This window comes from Hemiscyllium ocellatum, chromosome 2, assembly GCF_020745735.1.
Source record: "Hemiscyllium ocellatum isolate sHemOce1 chromosome 2, sHemOce1.pat.X.cur, whole genome shotgun sequence".
In the NCBI taxonomy this organism is placed as follows: Eukaryota; Metazoa; Chordata; class Chondrichthyes; order Orectolobiformes; family Hemiscylliidae; genus Hemiscyllium; species Hemiscyllium ocellatum.
The window spans coordinates 34,347,156-34,360,734 of record NC_083402.1 but is presented as its reverse complement, the minus strand read 5'-3'; the positions used below and the strand labels follow the sequence as shown (position 1 = coordinate 34,360,734).

General features: G+C 39.9%; 1 protein-coding gene across 3 annotated transcripts in view; it reads left to right on the top strand.

Moving 5' to 3' along the window:
- tent2 (terminal nucleotidyltransferase 2) overlaps window positions 1-13,579 on the top strand; it is a 97,468-nt gene that overhangs the window by 75,870 nt on the left and 8,019 nt on the right. For 2 of the 3 annotated variants that reach the window (XR_009645967.1, XM_060843516.1), the window contains exons 13-14: window positions 2,420-2,511; window positions 10,895-10,974. Coding sequence is in view for 1 of the 3 variants with exons in the window: in XM_060843516.1 (XP_060699499.1) it covers window positions 2,420-2,511; window positions 10,895-10,974 (172 nt within the window). In the remaining 2 variants the exon portion in view is untranslated. Of the gene's footprint in view, window positions 1-2,419; window positions 2,512-9,000; window positions 9,090-10,894; window positions 10,975-13,579 lie in introns of those variants that run through there. The other variant, XR_009645968.1, reaches the window with a different exon arrangement.

Genomic DNA, 13,579 nt, shown 5'->3' with positions numbered 1-13,579 from the left:
AAAAAGTGCAAGTTCAGTTAAAAATAATAGAGTTGAGCCACTGCATTAAAATAATTATATTGGTGAACAGGGGGATGGTTTTGTTTTCCACATACTTTTAAAAAACAACACTTTTTTGAGTTTTATTGTAAAGCTGCACACGCACACAGCAGGGATCACCATTTTTAGTCTAAAATAAAAACTGAATATCTGTGGTGGCTATGTTTTTGCTGTGTCAATTCTCTAGGTCTAATTTCACACAAATGAATGAAGGCAGCAGGTGGGGTTTGGACATAGAGGCCTCTGAAACAGATGGATGTTAGAGCCAGAAGTGCAGCTTTTAATGTTCAGCTATTTTTGCAAGGACTGTGTATAAATGCTTGCTGGAGGGAGAAATACATCGCTGGAATATGTTAGAGCCTGTATTACATATGTACTGACTGCCAATGTGGTTTTGCGACTGCTGGGCAGAGAGCACTGTGACCATTTTGAGTCTGTAACCATTGCCTCTGCTGCATGTTACTGTGGATTTGTATTGTATGCAGTAATCATGTTTCATTTCCAGAACAGAAAGGTAGGATTCCAGGAATTGAAATGGTTTAGAATTGAAGATTTTAACCACTAAGGGCAACTTGAAATAAATATCTGCATTCTGCTTCTGAAACCTGTAAATTGTAAAGAAGAAAGCTTTTCACTTATTCTGCTCACTTCTAGCTTACATTGATATCTTTAATGATCTGTTCAAACCATCTAGAATTGTGATCTATAAATAAAGACAAGCAATATCAAGAAATGGCTGAAGGCACCTGATCAAAATTTTGACAATTGTGCTACAAAATTAGTTGCACTTCTGGCCAAGCTGTTCCACTGCAGCCTCAACACTGTCATCTACTTCTCCATAAAAAGCAGGACAAACCCAACCTGACCAATTAATGTGTCAGTAGCAAAGTGATATAAGATATTGTCAGCAGTGCCTATCAAACACTTGCAGCACAGCAATAAGCTGCTCACTCATGCTCAGTTTAGGTTTCACCGAGTCCACTCTTCTCATAATCTCATTTGGACCTTGGCTCAAACATGGATAAATGAGCTGAACTCCAGAGGTAAGGTCAGAGTGCTCATTTGACCTCCAGGCAGCGTTAGTCAAAATATGGCATCAAAGACCCTTGTCAAATCTGAGAATTGGAAAAAAAATGAGAGGTTCCTTGGTTGCTGAAGCAGTCTGTATACCTCTGCATAAAGACCTGGACAGCATTCATTGTAGGCTTCTCAGTAGGAACAATGACCATCACCCACAAAAAGCCATTTAACCACCTCCCTGTGATATTCAATGGCATTACTGCTGAATCCCGTACTATCCACACCCAGAGGTATGCATGACGAGAAACTTAATTAAGCAACCCGCATAAATACAGTCAGTACAACAGTGAGAGCGTGACTGGGAATTTTGTGGCAAGTAACTGCCTGATTCTCCAAACCTGGCCACCATTTCCAAAGGACCTGATAAGGAGTGTGATGGAGGACACTCCTCATTCATGGATGTATGCACTCCTACAACACTCAGAAAACTTGACAGCATCCAGGGCAAAGCAGCCCATTTGATTGCCATTCCCTTCACCATCGACCTATAACAATAACAGTATATTGTTTACAAGATGTAATGCAGCAACTTGTCAAGTTTCCTTCACCAGTACTTTCCAAATCTGTCACCCCTTCCAATGAGAAGGATAAGATCAGGGCATGAATGGAATATCACCTGCAAATTTTCCTGTCTGCTCAACACCATCTTGGCTTGCAACTATGTTGCCATTCCATCACTGTTGCTGAATCAAGATCCTGGAACCTCTTCCTAACAACAATGTACATGTGTGCACATGGACTTGTGATTCAAGAAGTCGGCCCAATGCCATCCTTAAGGACCATTTAAGAATGGGCAGTAAACACTGGCACCCATAAATGGAATGTACTTCCCAAGTAAGGTTGCATTGCCACTTAAAAAATGTGAATCTTCATAACTGTCAAAAACAGATCAGGAAAACTAATGTTTCACAGTGAACAAATGTGAATGATGTTCCATAAGAAATTCAATTGTCAAAAAGATTAATCTGCACTCTTTTTAATTTCAGTGATACATGCCTGTGGCAAAATATTTGCTTTTGCTGTTTTTTTGATTGTTTGTGCACTTAGTATTCAGTTGAATATTATTGTTAAAGGATTAGTGAATAACTTGCCTTATAACTTAGAAGCTACTAAGAATGTGAAATAAGGTACTAATGACTCTTTGAGAAAGGATTGAGAAGATTGTATTTGCATCAACATGTCAGATCTTAAAAGTAATGTTTGTGGCATATCTTTCCATGCTTCAAAAGTTTCTTCTAAATAGTTCAAGTTAAAATTCCAGATGTTATAACATGTCTGCTCTCACTTTTATCCCCTTCAGTTGGAATAATTCAATAATATCAATTCGTGAAGCCAAAGTGATTCCCAAAACCAATGATGTGGAATGGAAAAATAAATATATTTGTGTTGAAGGTATGGAATAAATGTATTTGTATGAATAATGCCCAAGTTTCTCTGCATAAGTGTTTAAAGTGCCTTTTAAAAGATTTGAGGGATTGGTTATCTCAGTTGGCTAGACATCTGGTTTGCAATGCACAGTGATCCCAACAGCATGAGTTCAATTTCTGTGCCAACTGAGATTATAATGCAGGAGTCTTGTCAACCTCTTCCCTTCCCTGAGACGTGGTGACCCTCTGGTTAAGCCACTAACCATCTCTCTCTGAGAGCAGCCCTATGGTCTGGTAGGAGTGAGGTGACTTTTCTGTTTTGTAAATTGTTTATCATTTTCTTTTATCATTGATTTTACCATGGATTTGTAAATTTTATTTGAATATGTATAATCAATTGTCTCAAGTAATATTCTTCCAGAGAAAAAATTCCTCGATCACCTGAATGATCTCCCAATAAAAGTAGAGATTTGAAACTAGTTACAGGCAACTACCCAGTGGTGACTCCGCACGTTCTAGCCTTGATCATTTTGAACAGAAACAGTTTATTGAACTTTTCAGGGGGAAAAAAGCATCTCTCTCATGGTTGCAGCATAACTTTCATTGACCTGCATTTATAAATACTCCATTGAGGAATCTGTGATGTTGAAGGGTTGGGATTAATCGAGAACCAATAGGATTGAGTAATCTCTTTGGTAGAATTCTTGGAGGGTTGATCAAATGATGCTTGTTCTTGTGTGGCTTCCCAACAGTTTGCAAATATTATTGCACTACCTTCTAAACATTTGATCCACTATACTGAGTACCTGTGCTTGCATTTTCATCCCAGTAGTTGTCTCCTGAGGGATTCCAAGAACTGTGAGGCTGCTGGCAAATGGTGCAGAATTAAATTGTGGGCCTTACTTTTCGCGGGTTTGGAGCAGTGTCTGGGAGTTGCATGTTTAACTTCTAATAATGGAGCCTAGAAAGGTAAACAAACCCAGACCCTTAAACTTGAATATAATAGTCAGTATTGTCATTCATGTACAATACTTTATTAATTCATAAGATGTGGACATCACTGACTGAGCTTGCTTTTATTGTCCATTCCTCTTTGCTCTTAGAAAGGGTGATGGTGAACGGCATTCTTGGACCATTACAGTCCATTTAATGTAGATAGACCCACAATGGGGAGTTCAATGATTTCGACCCAGTGGCACTGAAGAAACAGCAATGTATTTCCAAGTCAGCGTGGTGAGTGGCTTGGAGGGGCACTTACAGGTTTTGGTCTTCCCATGTATCTGCTGCCCTTGTCCTTCTACATGGTAATGGCTGTTGGTTTGGAAGGTGCTATCAAAGGACCCTTGGTGAATATCTGCAGTACATCTTGTAGATGGTGCGCACTGCCACGAGCAGGGAACACCGAGTTCTATCACACAGAATTGTTTGTCACAATAGTAATAATGTAAATGTATCAAGAGTTCTAATTACTTTGCAAAGCCAAGCTTATGTTTCGAATCACTTCTTTGTATTAATAAAGTACCCACAGTATTCCAGCAATTGTGGCTAGGGTCAGACGATCAAACCTCCAGCTACAATGTCTACTGAGGAATGTGACTTTGTCCCAAAGACATCAATCATGGTTTTTATTTTGACCACACAGCTAAAACTTTCCTGTTTTTCACCTGAGTGGTTACCTTCTGCCACTTTACCAAGCTGCTAGTCATTTTCAGTAGAAAGGCACAGCAGGTCAGCAGCATCCGAGGAGCAGGAAAATCGACGTTTCGGGCAAAATCCCTTCATCAGGGATTTGCCCGAAATGTCAATTTTCCTGCTCTTCAGATGCTGCCTGACCTGCTGTGCTTTTCCAACACCACTCTAATCTAAACTCTGATCTCCAGCATCTGCAATCCTCACTTTTGCCTATTTTCAGTAGAAATCCCTGTCTAATGTTAGCTCAGCGCAGCTATAACTTTGCACAATTTCAAACAACATGTAAAGCCTGAGGCTGAGAGTGGCACTGCCTAAAGAATTTTGGTTAATTGAATATACCAACCTTGGTTATATTTTTCTCTCAACCTTGAATACATCTGAAGTTGCAGCAAATTTTACATAAAGTATTTAGACTTAAAGTCTCATTAAGAATTTACATTGGCTTACAATGTTTTAGAAGTACAGAAAATAGGAGTAGGGATAGGGCATTTGGCCCTTCAACATGCTCTGCCATTCGGTATGATCGTAGCTGATCATCAAACGCAACACCTCATTCCTGCTTTCTCCCCAGACTATTTGATTCCTTTAGCCTTAAGAACCATGTTTAACTCCTTGGAAATCTAAAATATTTTGGCTTCAACTACTTTCTGTTGCAAAGAATTCCACAGACCCACCACTCTGGTGAAATAAATTCTCCTCATCTCAGTCCGAAATGGCCTACACCGTATCCTTAAACTGACCCCTGATCCAAGACTCTCCAGTCATCAGGAATATTCTTATGCATTTATTATGCAGATGCTGGAAACCAGAGTCTGGATTAGTGGTGCTGGAAGAGCACAGCAGTTCAGGCAGCATCCAAAGTACAGCGAAATCAATGTTTTGGGCAAAAGCCTTTCATCAGGAATAAAGGCAGTGAGCCTGAAGCGTGGAGAGATAAGCTAGAGGAGGTGGGGGTGGGGAGAAAGTAGCATAGAGTACAATGGGTCAGTGGGGGAGGGGATGAAGGTGATCATCTATTCCTGATGAAGGGCTTATGCTCGAAACGTCGAATTCTCTATTCCTGAGATGCTGCCTGGCCTGCTGTGCTTTGACCAGCAACACATTTGCAGCTGTGATCTCCAGCATCTGCAGACCTCATTTTTTACATGAAGGTGATAGGTCAGGGAGGAGAGGGTGGAGTGGATAGGTGGAAAAGGAGCTAGGCAGGTGGGACAAGTCCGGACAAGTCAAGGGAACGGTGCTGAGCTGGAAGTTTGGAACTAGGGTGAGGTGGGGGAAGGGGAAAAGAGGAAGCTGTTGAAGTCCACATTGATGCCCTGGGGTTGAAGTGTTCCGAGGCGGAAGATGAGGCGTTCTTCCTCCAGGCGTCTGGTGATGAGGGAGTGGCGGTGAAGGAGGCCCAGGACCTCCATGTCCTCGGCAGAGTGGGAGGGGGAGTTGAAATGTTGGGCCACAGGGCGGTGTGGTTGATTGGTGCGGGTGTAACATGGGAGAAGTTTATGTTGCACTCATTTTGGGGCGTGGCACCAGAAAATGGGGAACTACACAACTGTCATGATCTCTGGATATCTCAGATACTCTTTGCACTGTTCTCAAGTTGGAGGGAGCACATTCTTGTTCTTACCTTTATTCTTTCACAGGTTGTGTGTCACCAACCAGGCCAGCATTTGTTGTCCATCCCTAACTGACCATCCAAAGGTAGTGGTGGACCGTCCTCTTGAGCCACTGCAGTCCATCTGGTGCATGTGTAGCCAGAGTGCTGTAGGGCATTTCCAGGATTTGAACCCAATGAAGGAACAACAGTGTGGTGCCAAGTCATGGTGGTATGTGACTTGGGTAGGGAGCTTGCAGGAGGTGATTTTCCCATGTAGCTGCAGCTCTTTTCCTTCTACTTGGTACAATTTGTGCATTAGAAGTTGACAAAGGCTTGCCATTTTTTTTGCAGTGTGTCTAGTGTTTGAACAAAACGGTTATTTCCATCTGCATCTACTTGATTGAACTAATTGTTGTCTTCCCTTCCTTGGAAGAATTTATCTACCAAATCTGCAGTCATTCAGATTCCATGTCAGGACATCCTGGAAAATCAGAGATCATTGGGCAGCTTTCTCAGCTCCCTCCTCCATTATTGTGGTTGATGCAATTTCAAAATTCCAATTTCTGGTGAACTTTTGTCATCTATTCCATTGTTCCTTTAGATTAGAAATCCTTTATTTGACAGAATGAACCTGTCATCGCATCGACCCTCCTCCATTGGTCAGCTCAGAGGAAGGATGCTAATTTGCCGAGGGAAGGGTCTCAGCAAAGCTCACCAGTGAGGAAATCAGAGTTATGACCATGAAATGTAGTTTCAAGAGTTCCTAACTATTAGCCAAGTATTACCATTTTGTATCTCATATGAGCATCCTGGTTTTGACATAATTTTGTGATCTGCTTTTCTTTGAGCTATTTACCAAGTGTTTCAAAGGGAAGTCAAAAGGGCATCATAAAATCTGCAAGGGGAAAATTATTATCTTGGTTGAATAGATTGTACATTAAATCTGTTGAGTAAATTTTTTTTAAAGGAGCATTTATAAATGTCTTTTTATTTGTAACTGTTTGCACTTCTTGTTCTGATGAAAGGCAACATATAAATATTTTATTTTGTTGACCATGAACATATTTGCAACCTGAACTAAATGATGACCTCTGAGTGTTAGCTAAGCCCTTCTAGTAAGAGATTAAATGGGGACACATGCAAGGCATGGAACAAGGTCTCAATGCCAATGGAGTTTCATGGTAAACACTAGGGTTCCACTGTAATACAAGAAGTGGGAATTATAGGAAAATAAAGCACTCAAAAACCATTTGAACCCCCATAGATACCTGTCCAGATCGGAATTCACCACAAAAATTTAACGTAGTAAAATGTCCCTAAGGTAGGTTTTAATAACATGTCTTCTCTTTATATAGTGTCTTTAATAAAACATGTCAAGATGCTTCACCATGGCAATATAGTTTGTTAGTAAGCCACAAGGCAATATTAGGGCATGTGGCCAATAGTTTGGTCAAAAAGATTTTAATATCTGTATTAAATGGGATTGGTAAAAGATTTTAGTGAGAAATGTGGAGCTTAAAGCCAAGGCAGCTGAAGGTATGGATGGTGCACAATTAAAAGAATTACAGGTATTCCAGAGGAATGTGGTGCTGGAAGAGATTAGAGAACAAGGAAGGAGCAGTGTCATGGGGAGACTTGAAATAAGGGTGAGACTTCTAAAATTAATTGGGAGCCCAAATAAATCAACAATGGTTGATATAGATCTCCTCAAGATCAAGAAAGCTTATCCACAATTGACACCCTTCCATCTTGGAACAAAGCGGTTGATGTGTTCAACCTTACCTGGTGCGTCTCAGGAGCCCTACTATGGAATTGCAATTAGTCAAATACAATTCAAATAAGATTTCTTCTGCCAGGATCTGCAGTCTGATAAAACGTGACATGGTAAACAAATTTCCCACTGTGCTCAGCAGACAGATGGCTCAATAGTTATTGCAACAGTTAGTTGTTCTTTTACGCAGTCAGAGTCTTCGCAGCAAGCGTTTTCTCGAGCAGAGTTGAAGTCGTACAAATGTTGAAGAAGTTCCAGTTTCCTGTGCTTCGAGTACAAGTGAAATAGTATCAGCATCTGGAGGTTTGCCCATGGCAAGCAAAGAAATAGCTTTCCTGAGCAGACTACAGTTTCAGTATCAAGCTCTGCCCTCACAACAAGCTTTCTGTGGCATCGACAGCTTCCTCAGGAACCGTTTCTCCCTAGAGTGCAACTCGAAATTGCATTTCATCCATTTTCCAGCTACTTATTGCCTTCAGGGATGATCTCCCCTGCCTTTGTTATCAGAAGAGCCATTTGCTTTGCTGCTGGTCCTCTTGTGTTTTTGATCCTGTTATATGCCCTTGGTTTTCTTTCTCAAAAGAAATCTAAATATTGTGGTGAAGTTATAAACAGTTGAAATTGGTGCATAGGATAAGTCTGAGATGAGTTGTGAACTTGTGGAATTCTCTACCACGAAAAGCTGTTGGTGCCAGATGATTGGATATATTTAAGAAGGAGCTGGACATTGCCCTTGTGGCTAGAGGGATTGCGGGGAGTGGAGAGAAGGCAGGAGTGGGATACTGAAACGGAATGATCAGCCATGATCATGTTGAATGGTAATGCAGGCATGATGGGCCGAACGGCCTATTCCTGCACCTGTTTTCTATGTTTCTATATTTTGAATGTAGTGCAGAGGTGGTGTTTCAAAGTGTACACTGGGTGGAACTGCTAAAGAACAGCTGTTCAATTGAGTGGAGGAACTGTGCTGATTTTTATTTGGAAAGGCAATATTGCTGATATTGATACCAGGAAAACATATCTACTCTGGGCAAGAGAAAGTCAAGAGCTCCATTCCTAACTAGTGCCTGTGAGGAGGTGATCTATCTATCTGTCAGCACTGTGATAGCTCTTGATCAAATTTAGTGGGTACAAGATTCAGAACTTGTATATCTCTGTAGCATCTTGTGATATAGTTTGTTCTGAAAAACAGTTATGCAAAGCTTGTGGTAGTAGAAAAACAGCTCAAGTATTCTGTATCCATTCTGGTTATCCTTTCCAGGTCATGATAACCAAGGCAGAAGGGCCATACCTCATGGTCTGTGCTGACTCTTGCATTAAAATCCCCAGTACGTTAAGATGTGCTCATATCTGCATTCTGTAGAATCTGTTCATATATAATCTAAAATTGATACTAATATGGACTGTGTTTGTGGAAATTATATATGAAGGATATCTTCCTTTTACTCTTTTTTGAGATGTGCCTGTCACTGATAAAGCCGCCATTTAGTCATAGAGATGTACAGCACGGAACAGACCCTTCATCCAACTCATCCATGAAGACCAGGTACTCTAAACTAATCTAGTTCCATTTGTCAGCGCTTGGCCCATATCCCTCTAAAGCCTTCTTATTCATATATCCATCCAGATGCCTTTTAAATGTTGTAATCGTACTAGCCTCCACCACTTCCTCTGGCAGCTCATTCCATACACACACCACCCTCTGCATGTCCTTTTGAGATTTTTCCCCTCTCACCCTAAACCTATGCCCTCCCGGTCTGGATTTCCCCCATCACAGGGAAAAGACCTTGTCTGTTTTCTCAATCCATACCACTCATGATTTTATAAACCTCTATATGGTCACCCCTCATCCTCTGTCGCTCCAGGGAAAATAGTCCCAATCTATTCAACCTCTCCCTGTAGCTCCAATCCCCCAACCCTGGCAACATCCTTGTAAATCTTTTCTGAACCCTTTCAAGTTTCACAACTTCCTTCCAATAAGAGTGAGACCAAATTTTACACAATATTCTAAAAGTAGCCTAACCAATGCCCTGTACAGCCGCAATATGACCTCTCAACTCCTGTACTCAATGCTCTGATCAATAAAGAAAAGCATACCAAACGCCTCCTTCACTATCCTACTTACTTGCAATTCCACTTTGAATGATCTATGAGCCTGCACTCCAAGCACACTCTATTCAGCAACACACCCCAGGACTGTACCATTAAGTGCCCTGATTTGTCGTCAACTACAATTGCCCTTCAAACTAAATGGTTTGTCAGACCAATTGAGAGGGCAGTTGACCAGATGATTATGGGATCTGGAGTTGCGTGTGGGCCTTTAAAAAGGCTTACTTCCTTAAACAATGTTAGTGTACCAGATGGCTTTTATAGCTGTCATCAGTGACAGTTTCATGATCACAATTACTGAGGCTAACTTTAACTTCCAGAATTATTAATTGACTTCAAATTCCACCAACACTGTGGTGAGATTTAAATCTATGTTCCCAGAGAAATAGGCTGAACATCTGGTTTGCTATGCTTGTGATGTTATCGTTCCCTCACTTGCTTCCCATATTAGTGATACCTTATTAGCTTTGCCTGATTTGACACTTTCTTATAAATTAAAAGCTTATGAGGGTTCAGTAACCCAAAACACTAACTCTGTTTCTCTCTCCAGAGCTGACTGACTTGCTGAGTATTTCCAACATTTTTTTCCTCTCTGTTTTAGATTGTTGCCATTATTAGCATTTAGCTTTTGAAAGTATGGGGTGGTAGCCCCAGTAGATGAATGGTATTGGCCTGCAGATAAATGTGAACATGCTGAGAATGCCATTTCTACAAGTGTTCATGCAAATGCATTTATGTGTTTGTGTGCTTTGCGACAGCTGATATAAGGTTTGCTATACATTTTTGGTTTAATGCAATTGATTTTGTAATATTGCAAAGGATAGACACCATGGGGCAGCATGGTGGCTCAGTGGTTAGCACTGCTACCCCACACCCTGGGTCCCAGGTTCAATTCCAGCCTCTGACGACTGTCTGTGTGGAGTTTGCACATTCTCTGTCTCTCGTGGGTTTCCTCCCACTGTCTAAAAATGTGCAAGTCAGGTGAAGTGGCCATGCTAAATTGCCCATAGTGTTAGGTGCATTAATCAGAGGGAAATGGGTCTGGGTGGGTTACTCTTCAGAGGATCGTTGTGAACTGGTTGGGCCGAAGGGCCTGTTTCCACACTAGGGAATCTAATCTAATCTAGTCCTGCACTTCAAAGGAGTAAGTGTAAATGCTAGATCAATTATTCTGTATGTCTCAAGGTACCATAGAAAATTATGAAATTCAAATTAACGTGGTGTCTCTTTTTGATGTTGCAGAACCCTTTGACAGAACAAATACTGCTCGAGCTGTACATGAAAAATGCAAGTTTGACATGATTAAAAAGGAGTTTCTGCAGGTAAAAGATGCGAAGACTGTGATTTCTTTTTTGAAAGTATGAACAAAATTAAATGAAACTATATATATCCAAAATGATTTTGTCTTTGTGAAATACATTTGGTCAACATAGTCTTTGTCTGAATCAAGTTAGTTTAAAGTTAATTTTATCTGTACAGGGCATAGAATCAAGATCTAATTTTTTTTAATCCTAAATTAAGTAACAAGAAACTTTGGCGAAATTAAGAATGCACTAAATTTCTGTTGCCCCTTCAGTAACCACTTGATGTCTATTTAATGTTCTTGAATCCTCATTTTTCAGTAGATGCAAATCAAACAGCCAATAACAGTTTCCAGTAATATTAAAAGCAGTCCGTGCTATGTACCATCAAGTCCAAAAGGTACTCATGAGTATCTTTTAGGAACTGGTTGCAGCGAGATATTAGTTGCTGAAGAACAATTTGCAGTTACAATAACTCCCGTTGTTGTGAAGAGAGATTTCAAACAACTTCTCTTTATGTTTTATGTTTTGAGCAGAACAGACACTGAATCGAAGAAATTGCAGCCAAGAGAAATGAGTATGCTAGAAGGCAATGTAGATTAGTCCTCACAACTAAGAGTAGAAATTGGGCAGTAAAATGAAAGGAGGATGATCAATCTGGAGTGGCAATTTTGAGATGGGAATTGTAAAGGCAGTTTTTAAAGGGGTGAAATTTAGTGCCTTATCCAGAGATATGCTGTCAAATTTGTGAAAACGTTTTCTTAATTGAGCAGTCTAGGAAATGGGGCGATTGCTTTACAATAAAGGGCTATAGTTTCAAACTGATGAAGGAAAGTTTCTGTATTCAAAAGGTTTTGAATCTTTGATATTCTATATTTTAGAGAGCTATAAATGCTCAGTTGTCAAGTAATATTGAGGTCAGTGATGGATAATTTTGGAATATCAAAGGAATCAAAGATTAAGAAAATAATGTAGGAAAGTAGAATTCAGGTATTTAATTAACAATCTTCATGAATGGTGGAGAGAGGCTTGTAGAGCCCAATGGCCTGACCATGCTCCTATTTCTTGTGTTCTTGTTTCATTTTTGCTCCCAAACTTCCATGTGTGGTCATGAAAAAGTCTGTTAATGGAATGGTGTACATTTATTTGCTTCCAGGACTATTGTGTTTTCTGCACGTGATCCGTCCTGGAGCTCTTAATTCTTGGCTTCTTTTCTCTCTTGACCTTCTTGAAAATGGATTTGTGGGAAACCTCTAGGATTGCATACATATAGGAGTACTTGATCTATTTTGAGATTATGAATTTATGGTTGCAAACTTGTAACATAGTGTTTCTATGTTACAGTATTAAAACATATTTCACTTGATGTCTGTCTTTGCTGTTCACCTCTTGACTACTTACCAGTTTCCAATTGTTGCCAGGATCTGCCACAGTCCTATTCCTGCTAAACAGCTGTGGCAGAAAAGAATTGAATGATTATGTATTTAAATTCATTATCAGTTGGTAGAATGCAAAAATAGTAGCTCTGTTGTCAATGAAGTTACACAAACAGTAAATATAAATTTACCCCAAGCAAAATTTTAAGTGAAATGAAAATTTCAGGTTGATGCTTTGCAGCTCGATCACTGTGGGTATTACCCATGCATTAGCACTTATGATTCTCACCCCAACCCCTCCCCGCCCCGCCCCCATGTCCAAACTTTCTCATTAAGAAAATTTGAAATAGCCGATATATTGTTAGATCTGTATGAATAGTTTTCCATGGGAAGTTTTGATTGGGCAACATGGCATTTTTTAAAAAAAGATTAAATTATGTACTTGCTGATTTTACTAGGCATACATAAATTACAGGTTATTTTAATAATTTATCATAAATTATGACTTTTTATTTTGTAGCATTTTGGACATTTGAACTGTAAAGGTTTGAAACTTGGATGGAATTCATCCAACAATCATGTCCATGCCCATCAACATAATCAGATTAGCTAGCTTCATGCTTTTTCTACATAACCCTGTAAATATTTTCTCCTCAGTTGCTTAACTAATTCCCAATTGAAAACAATGATTAATTCTGTAAGAATTGAGCATTTAACACAGAGCAAATGAGATTACAGAAACAAATGCATGGCTCAGTGGTGATGTACGCATGGGTTCTAGTTCATGGATCGCTGTACCAGTATTGGGGAAGATGAGTATGGTCCAGTGTTCTGGTGAGCAAGGGCATTAGCGTTTTAAACTAAATACTGGAGGTCAAAGGATTAAATTTGGGGAGATGTGATAAACAATAGAGGCACAACAGGAGGGAAAGATATTAAAGTGTGAAGTGATAATAATCGGAAGTCCACATCTTAAGTAAATCAACAGGTAAGACAAGAGGTAACAAAAGTAATTGAAAGATAAACCAAAAGCCTCTGTTTCCGAATATACATAGCAATTGAAGCTGATAAATAAATATATGTCATAGCCATTGCAGTCATGGTTGCAGGTTTACTACAATTGGGAGGCAATGGCCGACGATGTTGTCATTACACTATTAATCCAAAAAATCAGCTAATGTTCTGGGTTCAAATCCCACTATATCAGATGGTGGCATTTAAATTCACTGAAGAATTTGGAGTTAAGGAAG